Source organism: Salminus brasiliensis, chromosome 1, assembly GCF_030463535.1.
Source record: "Salminus brasiliensis chromosome 1, fSalBra1.hap2, whole genome shotgun sequence".
Taxonomy (NCBI): domain Eukaryota; kingdom Metazoa; phylum Chordata; class Actinopteri; order Characiformes; family Bryconidae; genus Salminus; species Salminus brasiliensis.
In genome coordinates this window covers 74,075,067-74,094,691 of record NC_132878.1, presented here as the reverse complement: position 1 = coordinate 74,094,691, position 19,625 = coordinate 74,075,067, and the positions used below count along the sequence as shown (strand labels likewise).

At 38.7% G+C, this 19,625-nt stretch overlaps 1 protein-coding gene across 1 annotated transcript in view; it reads left to right on the top strand.

Annotated features, from left to right (window-relative positions):
* Positions 1-13,839: 13,839 nt before the first annotated feature.
* The window catches only part of cpa6 (carboxypeptidase A6), a 36,402-nt gene continuing 30,616 nt past the window's right edge, over positions 13,840-19,625 (top strand). Inside the window, exon 1 of the mRNA XM_072657515.1 lies at positions 13,840-13,928. Within this exon, the coding sequence (XP_072513616.1) occupies positions 13,840-13,928 (89 nt within the window). The remainder of the gene's footprint in view (positions 13,929-19,625) is intronic.

Below are 19,625 nucleotides of genomic sequence, written 5' to 3'. Positions count from 1 at the left end.
AAGAACCGTACAACCGTACCGCTGCGGTTCTATGTAGAGCCAATGTTTTTACTAAAAGAACCCTTTATTTTTAGACTGTAAGTCCCTTATGAAATAAGAAATTAACAACTGCACACCAAGCAAAAGTCCAGGTCTCAGGAGGTTAAGGAGGGCATATTATCAGATTTGGCTCATCTTCCTACATCACAAGCCGTTTCAGTAGTAATTGTACCGTCCCATCTGGGTACTTCCAACCAACACCTGTTTGAAAGCAGACTCTGCATGGTTTTGTGTGTGTGTTTATTTGGCACAGAACAGCAAACAGGGGAGAGAGACAGAGAGAAAGGGAAATATGAACTCAAGGTGAAGTAAACAGTAGCTAGTGCAAACAGAAACAACTGAGAATAAATTTGAAAGTCAAGTCAAGTCAAGAGGAGCAGCGAAATAGGTGGGAGGTGAGCAATTGCTTATTATTATATATCCTCTTGAGACCCTGTGTCTTCATATGGGGACATTACATTTCTGCTTCTCTGCACCATTATACTTTATTTTTTTAAACTTTGACCCTTTGACCTCATATGAAGACATTGTTGTTTTGCAAAAAGGACTTCCTGTACAAAGACTAAGTTTAGTTTTTATATTTGTTAGGTCCTACTAATCCCAAATAGAAATAGAACAGAAATTAAAAATGCTCACCAAGCAAAAGTCCGGGTCTCATGAGCTTAAAGAGACAGGCACTCAATGTGGACATTCTGAGCAGGGCTATTTAGACAGAGTGAAATGGATACTGTGGTGCAGAATACTTAAGACATTTTGATCAAAGTATGCCGCAGACATTTATTAGGATCCCAGGGAACTGTGTTATCTGTGCTATCTGGAAAAGGTGCATATGTCACCTTTAAGATGTAGTCACTTGCCAAAGTGTAGTCCTTACCAATTTTAGACCCACATGGCCCACTCTGTAAATTCATTTTTGTGATGGCACAGTTGGCACTTGATTTATACATGAATGGGACATGAATGGAGTAAGGCCCTTATTTACATTGAAAATGATCTTCTACTGATGAATATCATAGACAACGCAATGAAACTGATCCTGCCATAATCAAATCTTATGACAGATAGCATGCAGCTGTTATGCAGGTATGCACAAATGCACATTTCCATTAGTCCACTCTAGCCTGCATATCATAACAGTGCTGTAACTAAGTGCAGGTCTTATATCACATCTTGTGCTTTGGCTTCAAGAGTAAAGAGAGCTGTAAAAGAAACATATACTACCAGTACCAAAAAAGCCTGATAAATACATAATGCAATTAACTTAATAGAGTTCTATGCTTTTTTATCAGTAGCCAAGCTAATATTACCATGAAACAGTGTAATTATTTTTTCATTTACATGCAATCTGTAGTATGTTTTTCTATGCAAAAACATCCAAAAAGTTATCTGCACAGTTTTTCGGAGAATATTACCTTCTCTCACCGATTACTTTGAGGGTTGTAACAGTGTGTTGAACTAACCCTGCAGTGTGGAGGCTGTACTGCCTGACTAGCTCTTACTGTGATTTGTTGATCTGCTTTAAAATGATTATGAATAATATGGGAGTGAATTCTACGACTTTTATACACAACTCAGTCATCAAATCTCTTTCAGTCATACTAATCTTATGGTATTAAAACTGTAAACATTGTTCAGTCAAATGCATGCAAATCTGTTCTAATCTGATTAAAGCCAGTTTATATGCAAATACTGTCAATTCAGACAGCATGCAATCAGCAGAGAAACCAACATGAGCATTAATTCACAGGGGACACTGATGTAGCAAGATAACAAACTGCACCCTTTAAGAACCAAAGCTGCATAATAAGTAATCACACTCAGGTTACTCAGGTCACATGACAAACACATTTATATAAGTGCAAGTTCCTGAAGAGTCTTCCATTGTCCACTGAAGATGCCAGATCTCTTAGCTTGAAAATGCGTGTGAAAACCATGTCCTTAAGTGGTGGTTAAGCATAAATTCACTTAACTGTAGAGGGAGCCCTGGAGCAAAAACACCAGTTCTCACATAATGCTGCTTTTAAGATACAAAAAAATCTTTTATTACATTTCCGGTGGAATATGCTGTTACTGAGAAAAGGAAACAAATGAAACTGCTGAAGCTGCTGCTGTTCTCAGAACAATGATCTGACCACCCCAGAGTCCAGACTTCAACATCATTAAATGTGTTTGAGATGACTTGGACAGTGAGAAGCAGAAAATGCTGTGACTTCTAAAGCTGAACTTTGGAGGTGTGGAAACTTGTCCTGCGGATTTCTGCAGAAAAGAGAATGGAAGAATGGACGCTGTAATGGCTGCACTAATGCTTAAACATCTGATATGAGATTTAGCTGTTAAAGCTTTAATACTGTATGTTTTTTACTGTTTAATACTGTGTGTTTTTTGCTAGAAAAGGAAGACCTTTTTGGCAGTTGGTACTAACTGGCATTTTTGAGTAATTTGTTGTGATTTGTTGATCTGCTTTAAATGATTATTAATAACATGGGAGTGAATTCTATGACTTTTATACACAACTCATCAAATCAAATAAAACAAGTCATCAAATCTGTCTGATTGCTGTACATTACACAATTTACAGATGCTGTTGCTATGGGAACATGATAAGATGATAAAAATGGAAAAAAACTACTTGGATTTAAAATGTGTACTGTAAAAAAAAAACCTTGCCAATTTTACAGACAACCGCCACTAGAGGTACTAGCTATTACTATACTATACTATACCTTCACAGGGACACCTCTGCCATTCCCATGTAATACTGTGGTTACGCATCACATCCTTTTATTGTTGCATTTTAATACTGACAGTACAGTTAGCAGTTATATACTGAATCTTTACACCAACTTTCCTGTTAGCCCTTTAAAGCACTGAAAGTACAATTACAAACTTCTATTACCAAAGACTTTTTTGGTAGCCCTACCGGTTTGTACAGAAGTCCCTGTAGTTACTGAGTAATACACCCTAGTGTGTGATAAGCCTTTCTGCATTAGCGAGTTAACAAAAGTACAGAGAAATACTATACACTGAAGAATTTCAGCTGTTTTATAGCCTTTTAATGTCAACAGTATGGCCACAGTATTCCCAGAATGCACCATTTCTACAGCAATCTGCTGTATTTGAGGATTACAGTACATCACTGTAGAATTTCTGCTCTCAGTTCACAGCAGTTTTTTGAAGGTACACAATGTCATGCTATATTTAAATGTTAACAAGTGCAGTCGCCTTTTGTAAAAAAAATAAAAAATACTCTACAGACTAACAAAAAAACTAAACACACAATCATGCATGCATACATTTACACCAGGCTCACACTGATTTGCATGAACATCTCCTTGAACATCTGTTTGTGCCTCCATGCAAGCACCAATGAAAAACACCAGAGCAGATTGTCTTCCTGCTGCGAGCCTTATCACATCTGTAGATGAGAGCCAACACTGGATATGAATTACAATGAAACACACATCGCAAGGCAGATGTCTCATTTATTCTCATCAGTGACTCAAACCGCATAACCGCCCCCCCCCAGCCCCCTCTTTCTCTGAGACTGAGGAGATAAGTCATTAGAGCTGAACTATATGATGTCTTGTTTGTCAGTGTCAAATACTTTTCTGTACAATCCTAAATGGTTCTTGGTCTGAACATGTGGTTGTAGGAAAAACTTGTAATAGCATGGGAAGTCATTTTGATGGATTTGTACTTCTCTAGGTACTTTCAAGTGATAAAACTTGCACTTACTTAAGTATAGGTGTTTTTGAAGGTAAAACAAGCATGCTTCTCAGATCTGCACTGAGCTCTTTTGACTTTCTCATTGCACTCCGTGTTGATCAATCCACACTTTTTATGTGGGCAGAGACAATCTATCAACTGTAGCCAATCATGATCACTCATAGGAAGTTTAGAGGCCTTGGAACTCCATTTAGAACTTTTAGCATCGCTGCATTAATAACCCGTGTGGGTGTGTGCATATTTTTAACCCTGTGTGTATAATTTTAACTTAGTGTTGATTTCAGTAAAACATAAAACTCTTGTTTTTTTCTATTATGGATGTTTGTTGCACACTTAATCTGGTACAGAAAAGGAACAGTTGAAAGAAAATCATTGAAAATATTGACAATGTTGCCATGACCATATGTTTGTGGGGATTTTATATTTATTCCTATTTGGGTTTAATTTCTTTGAGTTTCATTGTTTTAGCTCCTGTTCTGCCTTTATGTTGCTCACACATCCCACTTTGGACTTTTACCATTTGATTTTTGACCAAAAATACAAGAATACATTTTTATTATTTACAACAACAACAACATAATAATAATATTAGTAATAATAACAACCTATAATACAACTTCTTTACTGGAACACAGCAAAATGGACACAATCATGCTTTTAAACACCTTAAAAAGAATTTAAGAAGTAAAAAAGAAGTAAAAGGATACGATCCATCCATCTACTGTGCATTAAAAAGCTTAAAGCTAGTCTCTGAGAACAGAAGAAATAAGCTTTGATGTGTCTGAGAGCTGCATGATTGAATACATACCATAGCAAAATGTGTTCAGTCAGGAGTTCAGTGGTGTAATGCAATAGCTACGCTGCCAGTATTTACTCATGTAGCAGCAAAAAAATCAACTTCTGGGTGAGCTACTTCTGCATGCTGAGAGAGTGCCCAAACATGTTGCTTTGGATGCCATTATTAAAACACTAAAGTGAATAGATGCAGCCTCTGTTTCTGCTGCTCCAAACACCGCCATGCCACACAAAAGGCTTTTAACTTGTGTTGGGGCACCAGATAATGACGAAAGAGGACGGGATGGTACTTGTTACAACCCGTCTGAGTAAGACTGAACTGTGCATGGCCTCTTCGTGACACTAGCTTCATGCTGAAGGAAATAGTTCAAATCAAATAAACATTGGTTTTACCAAATTGTACAAATTTTGTTGATCAACCAAGAAAGGTGTGGCATTCAACCTCAAGAACATTGTACTAACTGTACTAACTAAGCATGGTGCTGGTAGCAACTCTGGAGTGGAGGGAATAATGAAGAAGGAAGGCTTCTTTTCAGCTAGATGATGAAGACACAACTATATGGTGAAGACACAACAGGGTGCTCAAACAGGTCAGTGACTCCAAACACACATCAAAAGTGGTTGCTGAATACATAAATTAGGCTAACATAAAGCTTTTGGAATGGCCTTCCCTGGGCTCTGGCCCTGAAGTATGTGGGCTGTTTGGGCCAGGAAACCAACTACTCTAATGGAACTCAAGATTTTGCCAAGACGAGTGGGCAAATAACCAACAAGAATTCTGCCAAAAGCTTATTGATGGTTACCAAAAGTGTCTGGTCAGTGTGCACCTTTGTCAGCCCCTGGTATTGCACCCTTTCCCGGGGCGATTCCAAGCCACCAACCACAGGCCTAAATAAGGACGTCCTCCTCGTTTGATTCAGTGTGTCAGTTCAGTGTCCTGTTTCATGTTCATGTGTTTCACCTCAGGCTGGGGGTACTTAAGAAGCTTAGATGCTGAGCTCCTGGCCGAGAATTGCTCATTTGGGACCTTGAGGTAGCCCGAGAGGTTCCTGATACAGCTCACGGTGTGTTTAGGCCAGCGTCGGCTCTTCGTCCGTTCTCGAGCAGGCCATCTGGCCATCCACGGATTCAGCGAGGCGCTCCGCTCGCTACCAAGATTGACCCACGACTCTCGCTCCAGCTAAGCAATCCACTTCCATGCAGCAGTTCCAGGTTGTGTTGGCCTAGCCACTCTTGCCAAGCAGCTGGTCCCCCAGCTAAACCCCTTGTTTTCGCCCTCTGGTTTGTCACATTTGTGTTGTGTTCACATTTATGCCCAGTAGCTGCTGCTTCGTTTATTTGGTTTGTTGCCTGTTTGAGTTATCTTAAGTTTTGTTAATAAACAGTTTACTTAGAATCCATCTCTGCGAGTGTTCGTCCCTCTGTGTCTGGCCTAACCCGCCATGACAATCATTTACCCTTGTGTTAGTCGTGCTGTAGGCATATGTTTGACAAATCTTACCCTATATATTTTTTTTTTATTAAAAATAACACTACTTTTTTATTACAGACAATACTATGTTGTACACTCATTCTGCCCAAGATAAAGAACAGTTCAAATACATCATTGAAATCTCAATACTGCCATGATATTCATGTCCCTAATGAGTGTTTGCAAACATTCAACAGTAGCAATTACAGAAATACACTATTCTTCTGTCCAAAAGTAGTCTGTTAAGAGGATGTTAGTTTAGCCAAGCAACTTAAATTAAAATATTTAGAACTTAGTGCAGTAGTGAGAAGAGAGCCATTTGAAATGCAGTCTGGCTTTAATACTAGTTAGTACTTTAATACTAGTTTAATACTAGGCAGATCAAGCCTAAAACATATTTCAGCAATATTGTTTACTTGATATACGGCCTTTACATCAAACCATAAAACAGTTTAGCTTGTTAGCCATTTTTAGCCTATTAGCTATCTGCTGGAGCTAGTTACAATTAGCTTTGTAGCTCCAAAGCGAACACAGAAACATCCAGACACCTGAAATGTGCTTTCCCGATGGGCTGTATTTGGAGTAAGTGGGAAAAATAGTGTAAATTAAATTGTTCAACAAATTCTTCCTTTAAAGTTAATCCAATCCATGATTCAAAATAATCTCATCTTGCTTAGCTAATACATTCCAGACCCCACAAGCTATGAGCACTCAGTGCCATGACAAAGGCTGTAAATCTGCTGAAAGATGTGACAACTACGTATTCATTGTGACAAATTGCCTAATGACGTCAGCTCACCCCGGATGGCCTGAAATTGATGGCGAACCTCTAAATGCGAGCCTGTTGTTGGAATCTCTCCATTCTTTTACGTGACTTTCCCACATTTTGAGAAAAGGGCTCTTTTATCTGTTTACCGCAGGGCTTCCCCTGCTGGTTCCCATTTGTGAATGACTTTATACAGCGCTCCATTGTGGCTCTGATATGCCAGGCAGTAAAAGTGTAAAACGATTGCAAGTCTCACCAAATTAAATAACGGGAAAGAACGGCTTGCCCGCAGAAACAAGAACAAAGCAATCCACAGCTTTCAAGAGGAAGGTTTTTGAAGATACTGTGCAGCATCATCTCAAACATCTGAGTGGGGAATGTTTGATGAGACGGGTGTAAGAGAGAAGACCCGTGTTGAAAGTAAGGATTGGACAATGTATCATACGCTAGTCATTCTTTTGATATTGACCTTTGTGATATTTATATTAGAAATGACTGAAATATACAAATTAGCTCTCCAACAAATCACAGTGTGTCTGTACTGTCTGTCTCAGGCATCTGGATTGATAAATAAAAAATGCTGTATATCATTCAAATAATAATCATAATAATCACAATAATAATGGATGTAAACAGTATATAATACACAATGCAATTCCCAAAAGCATACAAATATAATATTGTTGTCTTACATCTTTCCAAATGTACCAAAATCATAATTCAAATTACATTTTCACATGTGAGTGACATACCAAAAACAATATATTCACAATATATGCTGTTATTGCAGCTTAGTTTAAATATTTGACCTGTATGGCCTGGAAAGCAACATGTAATTTACTTTTCATAATTTCCTTTAAAATGAACAATAAACAATACAAGAAAGTTAAAAGCAGGTAAAACACTTTCACATGGAGATGAAGGTTAACCATGTGTGTTTTAAATCTTGCCATAATTGCACTTTCTAGCATTATAATCACAATATAGTGATTATTCGGTGCTAGCCTGTACTGTGTGTCCACAGAACCAACAGCATCAATCTTCTGTTCATCTATCATCAGTAATATTTTCCCCACAAATTACAAATGAAAAGGCTTATTCACATCAGCTCATTAAATTGTCTAGCTCTGAGGTAAATGTAAGACGTGCTAAACCTGGCAGCCAATGCTAGCAGTTTAAACGTACAGCTGACGTCTGTAGAAACAGTTTGTGTGACCACCAGGCCCAGAGGAGATGTGTAGCCATGTTTACTTTGACCACCTTAGCTATGTGAGAGCTTTAGGTGGCCCTTAAGTAAAGCCGAGCTACTCTAAATGCTCAACAAGTCTGCCTCAGTTCGCTGCTGTCCGCTACCGGTATGCCCTGGGCACACCGCTGTATTTATATAAGCTGATTTTTTATCGTTTTTTTCATCCTCTACAAACCGTGAACATGATCTCTGCAGAGCTCCTGAATATGCTCCTGTGTTTTAGGCCGTTCATTTCGCCTAAAAAAAAACGCCTCTGGCAGGCTTGTTTGGCCTAGGGTTAGTGCATTTCTGAGCCACATTAGCTATTAGCTTATAGCAGAATAAACATGTTAGCAGCAAACGGTTTCTTCTGGTTTCCGAGCAGCAAAGGGTAGAATGGGTTCAGCAGATATACCAAAGTCTCGTGGTGTTGTGAGCAGACTTGAGCATTACAACACTATATGATACACGAATGATAGTGATTATTGATAATAAGCTAGTAATTAGCAATCTGTTGAAACATGTATCACAAGGTTATTAACCCTTTATAAAGCCCAGTAGCCTTTGGTAAAACTTCTATTCCAAGGCAAAACCTCTTAGTCCACCAGTTTGTACGGAAGACCCTGTAGCTACTGAGTAATACACCTTAGTGCCCCCCCCCCAATACTGAATTATAGCCAATGCTGTTACCCATTCACACTGTACTGGCTTATTCTTGCCATAGTTACTGTTCTAGAAGGTTCTACCTCATCCACCCTATATTCTATAATGTTCTCTTCATTCTCATTATTCACTGTTCTCTGAGGCCTCTCATTTTATATTGGTGTAGAATATTGTGTTCCCATTTCCACTGTTTTAGAACATGCTCCTCTCGCCCACTGCTTTAGAACGTCCTTGCCGTTCACACTGGTCTAGAATATTCCCCCCATTCGCTGTTTTAGCATGTTCTCCAATCCGTACTGTTCTGCAATGTTCTTGTCATTGTCACTATTGTAGAATGTACTACCTCATCCACACTGTTCTAAAATGTTCTCCACCCTGTCACTGTACTAGGTTGTTCTCCCCTTCACACTGTTTTAAAATGTTCTCCACACTGTCACTGTACTAGGTTGTTCTCCCCTTCACACTGTTCTAAAATGTTCTCCACACTGTCACTGTACTAGGTTGTTCTCCCCTTCACACTGTTTTAAAATGTTTTCCACACTGTTACTGTACTAGGTTGTTATACCCTTCACACTGTTCTAAAATGTTCTCCACACTGTCACTGTACTAGTTTGTTCTCCTATTTACACTGTTCTAAGTGTAACTAAGCTCTTAGTACCACATAGTATAACTTAACTCTTAGTACCACATAGTATAACTTAGCTCTTAGTACCACATAGTATAATTAAGCTCTTAGTACCACATAGTATAACTTAACTCTTAGTACCACATAGTATAGCTTAGCTCTTAGTACCACATAGTATAACTTAGCTCTTAGTATCACATAGTATAACTTAGCTCTTAGTATCACATAGTATAACTTAACTCTTAGTATCACACAGTATAACTTAGCTCTTAGTACCACACAGTATAACTTAACTCTTAGTATCACACAGTATAACTTAACTCTTAGTACCACATAGTATAATTAAGCTCTTAGTGCCACATAGTATAACTTAACTCTTAGTATCACACAGTATAACTTAACTCTTAGTACCACATAGTATAACTTAGCTCTTAGTACCACATAGTATAATTAAGCTCTTAGTACCACATAGTATAACTTAGCTCTTAGTACCACATAGTATAATTAAGCTCTTAGTACCACATAGTATAACTTAGCTCTTAGTACCACATAGTATAATTAAGCTCTTAGTACCACATAGTATAACTTAACTCTTAGTACCACATAGTATAGCTTAGCTCTTAGTACCACATAGTATAACTTAGCTCTTAGTACCACATAGTATAACTTAACTCTTAGTATCACACAGTATAACTTAACTCTTAGTACCACATAGTATAATTAAGCTCTTAGTACCACATAGTATAACTTAACTCTTAGTATCACACAGTATAACTTAGCTCTTAGTACCACATAGTATAACTTAACTCTTAGTATCACATAGTATAACTTAACTCTTAGTACCACATAGTATAATTAAGCTCTTAGTACCACATAGTATAACTTAGCTCTTAGTACCACATAGTATAGCTTAGCTCTTAGTACCACATAGTATAACTTAGCTCTTAGTACCACATAGTATAACGTAGCTCTTAGTACCACATAGTATAACTTAACTCTTAGTATCACACAGTATAACTTAACTCTTAGTACCACATAGTATAACTTAGCTCTTAGTACCACATAGTATAATTAAGCTCTTAGTACCACATAGTATAACGTAGCTCTTAGTACCACATAGTATAACTTAACTCTTAGTATCACACAATATAACTTAGCTCTTAGTGTCATTAGTAGACAGTGATAAGTAAGTGATAAGGACCCGGAACATATTTGTCTGAAACACTGTGCTGTTATCAGATATAACACAGGTACAAAACTCTCTAATCAATCAGATTGTGTTGTTGAAGTGGAACTGCTGTGTAACAGAATAAACCTTTGAAATGAGCAGGTTGGCGTTTAGTGAAATATTTTTGATGGTAATTGAGTTAATGTTAGCCCTCTAAGACTCCCAAGCATTCTATATTTCTGTCAGGTTCAAGCATCCAGTACAATGTTCAATGTGCAATCACTGATTACCTGGTGAAATTGGTGGATCAAATGAAAGGGTGGATTAGGCACGCTAAGATTAGAGTGTTCCACATTTCTATTGGTCCATTCACCCAGAATTATTAACAGGGTTCAAACGATAAAGAAAATGGGCAAACCGACAACATGCAGATACATGTTTTTCATTAGACAGCAGCAAAGTTTGTTCCATTCCATCTACATTTCAACAAGAATTAGCATCTAGACTGAGACAATTTTTGATTTTTGTTTGTGCGTATACAGAAAAGCTATAATATTAAAAGTATAACTGATGCCAAATACCGGTTGACACAGTTCATATCTATAAAACACCAACCTGTTTACAGATTTGTAAGGTTAATACATGCTTACATACAGGATGAAGCAGACATGACCTTTATGAAAATAATGTTTCTGCTTGGGTATGTCCTCTGCCACACAGTAATTGGGTGTAAAACAGGTGGCGCAGTGTTGACACAGAGAAAAGCATTTGAAAAATGTGCTGCTACAAAGCCGGCAGGCTGCTTGTTTACTTAGACCTTTAATCACACTTCTGTCCGATAAATGCAGGATCCAAACACAAGCAGGCAATGACAGGGCCCAAAGAGAGTCGTCAGAAAACAGTTCTGTAAAGTCCTACAATTACAGCAAGACACTTCGCGTGAACAGGGGCAACAGATATCACAATGAATCTCAATACCTGATGTTCTTTTTAAAAAAGTGACCATTAAAAGTTTCATTTTTAAGATTACATTTTCATTTAGATGTTATCTCACATGTCAAATTTGTCAACATTTGTTTTAGACAACCCACTGATCTCCACTGGAATGCATTTAAAATATAAAAATAAGCTTTATCCCCAAAATTGCCAAAATGGATGGTCTGATCTATCCTGTTTATAAAGCCTAGATATGACCTACTCTACCGTTTAAAAGTTTTCTTCAATATGTAGACGCATGTAAACGTTTGGTATCCCTGCTCAAATCATTTGCTGTTGTTAATAAGTTCACATCCGCTACGAAAAACACACAGCTGCACATACTATAGCATAATCACTACCAATTATTCTATAACAACTGTGTAGGAAGCTATAGAGCTGCTAATGTAATCAATGTACATATAAATAAATAACTAAGAACTGTCATTGAATGAGTTTTGTATATGAATAGGGTTGCAAAGGGGTGGAAAATTTCTGATGCATTTCCAGTAATGGGAATGTAATGGGAACTTTAGCTCGGGTACTTTGGAAATATTCCAAAATGTAAACTGTAAACTTTATTGGAATTAATAGGAAATATTGGATCATTTAAAGGAACTGTATCATACAGTATCATCAATGTACCTTTTTTTGTCAACAGTAGACATGAAGGCAAAACAGTACAAATAATAACTATGACACATAGCTAGTTGTAAGCAGAACTTTTTTAAATGCTTAATTATCAAAATGATGTCAATCAAAAGTTCAATCAAAAAAAAAGAGAACAGAATTATGCTCATTATGCTTTTCTGATTTACCAGATTGCGAGCAGCTGTGAGATTACACCTTGATTGAATAGTTGCTTAAATGTTTTAATACAATTACTGTCAAAAATATGAACCTCATTAAAATATTACCAGGCTTTTGGTAGTCCTTTGGTCCAAATGTGTGCCTTCAGTAGTGGTGAGTGTCAGGTTTCTAGAAATCCTCTGGACATATGCTGCACATGTAATGGAGGAATAAACAGTGCATGCAGGGGCTGTGGTCTCAACAGCCCTTCAGTGTGTAATGTGCCATGTGCCTGGGACTGAGGAGCAGTTGTTTTGCTATGATATCTAATTATTTTAGTTAACATTATGCTTCAGTATATATATATATATTTGCTAACTATATGTACGTTTCTCACCTTTAGCTCTGAATTTTCCCATTTTATTCCCATTAATTTTCGTTAATTCCCATGGTGAATTTCCCAAATGTGAAAATTCTCAGAATTTTGCAACCCTATACCTGAAACATCAAATGTTGCTGGTGTTAAGCTTATACAGTTGTGTCCAAAGGTGTAGGCATCTCTGTATTAATGATAGAGGGATGAATGGATGGATGAATGATTAGAAAGACTGACTGTGCAGTGTTTAAGTATAGTATAGTTAAGTATAGACACCCAGGAAGCAAGTACAGTGTATACATAAGCGATGTTAGATATGTATACTCGTATTAGTCAGAGTGGCAGGGCCCAGTGATTTGAACGTATGCATCAGATAACGTGACAGTGCATAGTTATATGAGTGGAGAAATGAAGTAATGCCTAATTTCATAAAATAGAGATTTTGTCTGATTGTATTTGTTGCACCCTACTTTGTGCACACACCACATTTTATGTTTATGTATAATCCCCCAGTATATTTAATAAAGGGCCAGTGGTGGCTCAGTGGTGGCTCAGCGGTTAGAGCGCCAGGCTATTGATAACAGGGTTGTGGGTTCGATACCCTGGCTTGGCAAGCTGCCACTGTTGAGCCCTTTGCTCCCCAGGTGCTGGAGTTGGCTGCCCACCACTCTGGGTGTGTGTGTACTCACTGCCCCTAGTTCACGTGTGTGTGTATGTTCACTACCACAGATGGGTTAAATTTACCTTTTTTTTAAGTCATTGTGTATTAAACTGTGCAGATGTGTGTTTTTTTATTTTAATAAAAATTATTAAATTAAATTATTAGTCTATTTATTTTTAATAAATATAAGTTTGGAACATCAACAACACGTGTCATTTGATATATATGCTTTATATCTGATACTAGAGGTCGTTTTCTACTGATCGATTATTGGTTGAAAGTTTTTAAATTACGTTAAAGTCTAAACTACTAGCCAATCCCAGCGCGTCGGGGGCGTGGCCTGTCTAAATACGGGTGCGTTAAAACTCCGCCTCTCTCCACACACGTTTTAAAAACCGCCCGATGGCGCTGGAATCCCACCTGCCCCCTTTTCCTCTGTCCCGTGTAGTTGCCCCCTAGCTCGTGCGGGACCAACATGCCCAGTAGCAGCAACGGCTCCCCAACTCGGCAAGAGCAGGAAAGCGGCACATGCGCGGATTGGTAGTGTTCTCTGGAGGATGGCAGCGCTGCTGGCTCTCTGTGCGGCTCTCTGCTGCGGTGGGTTCCAGCCCGCGGGCGCCAAGCTCTACTCCAGCAGATACGAGGGGTGAGTGAAGACCTCCATCCATTCATCTGACCTGTTAGTTCCCTCTGTTTGTGGAGTGAGAGGAAAGGGGAGGAAGGAGCTGCAGTAATAGCGCAGTGATGGAGCAGTAGCCTACAAGAGCAGGGCTTTCCAGAGTGGAGCCTCTGCGCTAAAACCACACTTCAGTAAAAGTGCTGTTAAGGACTGCTGATAACTGCTCTCCTCTGCTGTTAACTTCTGTCCTTGGAAATGTGTGTGTGTGTGTGTGTGTGTGTGTGTGTGATTCAGCTAACTATAGAGTAGATCAAGTGTTAAGGTGTTAGTAAGGTAACAGGTCCAACAGTGTTCCAGATGAAGTGTTATTAGCTGAAATAGTGACTCACATACTACTAAGCATAATTGCCTAAATCTACATTGATTAGTACGTTCAACTTCATTGATCCCTTTACAAGAAAACTTCAGGTCATTTTGCTGCTGAGTCTGAGAGCAGCAGGGGGTTAAGTGCCTTGCCTGAGGCCACGACCAGGAATATCAAATCAGTCCAGGGATTTGAACTCACACCTTTCCGGTTGCTGGCTCACCTTGGGCATTGAGGTTAGTTTAGTTCTTAGAAGATGGATAAGGAGCGATACTTTCCTGGGGTAGGTTTTCTGAAAGCATCTTAAGATTACAAAGATTACTCCTAGATGTTGTGAAGTGAACATCATTCTGAGCACCTTCCTCTCTGGACATGTCTGCACATTCAGGCCCATTTCCAGTCCTGGAATTTATACTCGCTGTTAGTTTTGACACTGGATGTCAAAACTACCAGTCATTAATTTCACCAGTCATTACCGGAGTCTGGATTCAAGGTCTGGAGTTCTGCAAATGTGATGAAATCACATGAAGTTACTGTGTGGAGATGTTGGCTTTGATGGGAACATTTTGATGGTCATCCACCATTTTTGACTGATGGTTTGGCAACTACAGGCTGCTGATGCTGTTTACCTTCATTTAGGAAATGTAGCCTATTGGTGGTTCAGCTGACTAAGGAGGGAAGGAGGCGAAACCACTAGATAGAACTGTTGTAACTTGCGGGGATAAGTGACCTGAAGTGGAATTCCACCATTGTTTTCTAGATTCCTGCATCATTCAGTCATTCAGGTATGAAGTCATTTAGAGTGGTTTTATGTGAAGTGCTCTACTCCAGAGAGCATTTCCGGGCTCACCGAGTCAGAATTGTTCACAGTGCTGATAAATGGAAACAGACATGTAGAGAGTTTAATGCCTCTGAAAGCTCCATCAGAGACAGCTGTCAGATGAAATGGTTAGAAATACGTCGTCTGATGCCTGAGAGCATTTTTTGCAATAGTTTTGGGAAAGTGTGGCCTAATTTTGTTTTTGTCAAATGCATCCATGGTGCATACGTTCATGCAGAAAAACAGCCCTCAAAGAACATGGGGTCGAGTTACTGATCACTATGGACGATAAATAAAATGGCAGTTTTATGAGACAGTATGAGACCCTGACTGATGTCACCACCGCTGTGAAGAAATCAGACTTGGTACACTTCTCTACAGTGCATCATTTCAAATGATGAAATGTTATGAAATGTTACTGTATGGAGATGTTTGCCTTGCTGAGGAAATTTATGTTCTCTATTTATTCCTGACATGTGTATCGCTCAACCTTCTGTTCATAAAGTGTGGGTCGTTCAACAAACTAAGGCCAAAAAAAAAAAAAGAAACAGAAGCAGTGTTAATATTTAATTGAATAGTAATTGATAGTAACACTCAACAGAGATAAAAGTAGATACCAGATGCTGGGTTAGGATTTCCAAATACATCTTGGCACAAGTGAGCATCATTCTGAGCACTGTCTCCACCGGTTAAAATGATTACGATGAAAACTCTGAGCTTCTTTTGAGAAACTGGGCCCAGATTGGTTAGTGGTGTTGTTTTATCCAGAAATCTTCAACTCTGGACCTTCAATCTTTTGGTGCTGTTCACTGCTATTAGGATAAATAGGGAGCTTCATTCTTTCATGTATTCCCTCTTAAGAATTTTGTAAGAATAAATGAATGTGTAATGCATCCCCAGGCTGTGAAGGACTGCATTTACAGCATGTGAGTGATGATGGGGCTCAAATTCCACATAGTAGGAGTGAACAGGTCTATAGGAACCGTAGCTGGAGGACTTTGCAGAGACTCTCTTGAATATAATACGTAAAAGTTTTGGGTCTGGATGGTTATATTGATCTAGGAAAAGCTCTTTCACATTTGCATTTACAAAATGAGATAAAGAACCAACAATTGAAATGTTTTGTATGGAAGAAGAAGTAGGCCCTTTTTTATTAAATTTATTACCTAGTATTGATCATTTAAAAATGTCAGGTAAAAGTAAAAACAGTACATCCAACATCTAAGAGCACACTTACTAAAATATGTTAGACTCTGTTCTTCTCTTTTTGGACATTTTTATTTAGTCTAAAATGCAATTTTTTAATTTCCAAAGCGAGGAATTTGACCATTCCCAACAGTCCAGGAGCAGAACCAATATAAATAACTAAAATAAACTCAAATGAGTTCATCGCTTGCAACCACCCAGACAAGCACAAATCCAACAGAATTGTACTGAAGTAAATGTAACTATGTAGATGCTAAGCACATGTGAAGCTGTTGTCCTTGAGGTGAATAGAAAGCACTGTCTTGGATAACGCAATACACGCTGGAATGAAGGGCACATGGGACATCTGCTGGGGTGTCACGACGGATGCAATTTAGATTAACATTAGCTTCATTTATGGTGTGAAAAGGCAGCTTTGCTTTTGGAATATTAGTGTCCATCTGGTGGCGGCTTCACTGGTGAACCTTCTAGAGTGTGGAGAGCAGATAATGAGAAACTGTGTACTGGGTATTGCAGAACAGATGACACTAAAGGGCTCTTTGATCTGTCATGAGTTTTGCTTTTCACTATTTGCTAATGAGAGCAGCAGGTGTCCATTACATTGGATATAAGGTTTGATCTGCTATGCTTTCAGATGATGGTGTTTCCGTAAATAATTACTGGAATGATACATCGAATCATATAAATCTGAACCTGAATTTCAGAATTGCTTAGTATTTGGTAGTGTGTCCCCTTTTGCCTTAATGGCAGTGAGCACTTGGGCTAAGTGGACTCCATATGTTTGTGCAAAAGCCGTTGATGAACAGATAAGGCCCACCCGAGAGTTTCAGTAGAAGAGTTTCTAAGACGTATTTCTTTAAATCTTATTAGTTTATTAGTCTTATTTAGTTGTTAATTGTCAGGTTTAAGTGCACATGGTCAGCAGCAATACTCAAATGGACTGTGCAGGTGGACCATAAAATACATTCCCCAGACTATTACACCACCTCCACCAACCTGGACTTTTGAAGGTAGGTTGGATTAATGGAATCATGATGTTGGCAGAAAAGTCTGGCCCTATTGACAGTGTGTCTCAGTAGATATTGAGATTAATCAGACCAGGCTACAATTTCCTCATCTCCAACTGTCCAGTATTGGTGAACCTGTGCCTACTGCAGCCTCAGCTTTCTGTTTTCGGCTGACAGAAGTGAATCCCAACGTGGATTTTTGCTATTGTAGTGAATTCACCTCAAGGTTTGACGTGTTGTACATTGTGAGATGCTTTTCTGCTCACCACAGTTGAACGGCATGGTTATCTGAGTTACTGTAGCCTTTCTGTCAGCTTGACTCTGCTGACCTCTCTCATTAACATGGTGTTTCTGTCTGCAGAACGGCTTCCTACTGGATGTTTTTTCTTTATTTCACCACTCTTAACGCTAGAGACTGTTGTGCTGAAAATCCCAGGAGATCAGCACTTCTACAAATGCTCAATTACACTACTCTCAAAATCACTGAGACAGCCATTCTGATAGTTGATGTGAACATTATCTGAAGCTGCTGCTTTGCATCTGCATGGTTTTAGGTGTACATCCAAAAATACATTTCACAAACAAGCAGTTTGAACATGAACAACATAATATTGAGTTTCCATAGCGATGTTAACTCGATCAGCAACAATAAAGGCAACATGGATCTTTTATTCAACCAGCTTTTATACAGTGAAACACGTTAGCATTCAGAAAGCCCCAGTTCCACACACTGATCCATTTACTATTACCAGCATTCTGGGGGCAGATGTCTTTGAGTATTAGCATTGCCTCTTATTCTCGTAACACCTGCAAAATGTTAGGTTTGATTGGGTGCAGAACCAGTAATCATCCACCCCTAGTTACCACCCTGTATCTTCTCTTCTGTTTCATTTCAAGAGGAAGTCTGAAGCTAATCCCACTCTTAAGATCCTCACTCTCATAACTGCATTACAATAAATAACTTTATTTGAAGACTAGAATTTATTTGTCGAATTTTTATTTGTTTATTCTATGTAATTGATTTTTAAAGTCTTCCCCAAGCTTTGTTAGGTGTTCTTGGGCTAGAGAGCAGATCTGAAGTTATCAAATTATAATAAAAGTGTTATTTCCAGTTGTCAGGAAGCAATTGAAGTGCCTACAGCAGGAGTGAGAGCTGCTGGAGGAAATTGTTCAACCGACAGCCTAAACACATACACACACATACACACACAGAATCTGAAGTGCTGTTTGAAACACACTCCTGAAACGGATACACCAAACCACTGCTGCTGCCCTCTGGGCAAAAACAACAACGATGTAATTAGAAGAATTAGATGTGTGACGAGGCAACGTGCTATCAAGCACGTCAGATGTCCTATGAATGTAAGGCTGCTTTCTGCGAGGCCTTGTTGTCTTTTAAGACTTTTGAGTTTCACATATACTAGCAAGTCTCAGAGATAGTGAGTAATTATTCATTGCAGGTTCCCACCAAAAGCATCTTACATTTGTGGAATGTTCAGTGCAATGCTCGCTCGACTATGTAAAATCATATCTGTCCTTGGGAAAGCCCACCCTGGATGATTAGATCTGACTGATCATTCAAACCAATATTAGACATCAATATTAGCATTTAGGCAACCCTTGGTCTGCATTTTATTTTCTGCAGTTGTAACCCTTCTTTACAAATGCTAATTCAGGTGATTCTAGTCCCAATTTCATTTTCAGCATCAGCAGGATATTGGCACATGCACAGAATGACTGATCCTTCTCTAATTTTAATAATAGTAATATCTCTAGACTTCTTAATGGTTTCAAACCATAGCAAACTACCTCTCTTAATGTGTGCTAGTGTTGGATATAAGCAAGGCTATACACTCTCAGAATATATAAATCAGAATATACACACACAAAAGGTTTCCCATAAACCTGAAGAACCGTTTACGGGATGTGACATATTTTGGCAGTTTTTGGTAGAGCTACTTCCAGTTTTGTCCTAAATTCTTGTGTCTCAGAGTGAAAGGGGACTGGAGAGCCAACAAAACAAGCAAAATAGCAAAGGCAATAAGAGCACAGCTACAATACAAGCTGTAATTCACACCAAGGTGTGAATACCCAACGGGGGTCATAAACAATAAAAGACAGCTGAAAGAGAGAGAGAAAGAGAGAGAATGAGAGACAGAGTGAGAGAGGGAGGAAGCACTACTCATTACTTTGTCAACAAGGAATGTCTATCATTGATGTAGTTCTGAATAAAATAAGGTCTAGATCAGCGTTCTCCAACCCTGCTTCTGGAGAGCTACCTTCCTGCAGTTTCCAACTCCAGCCCAAATCCAACACACCCCGTTCTA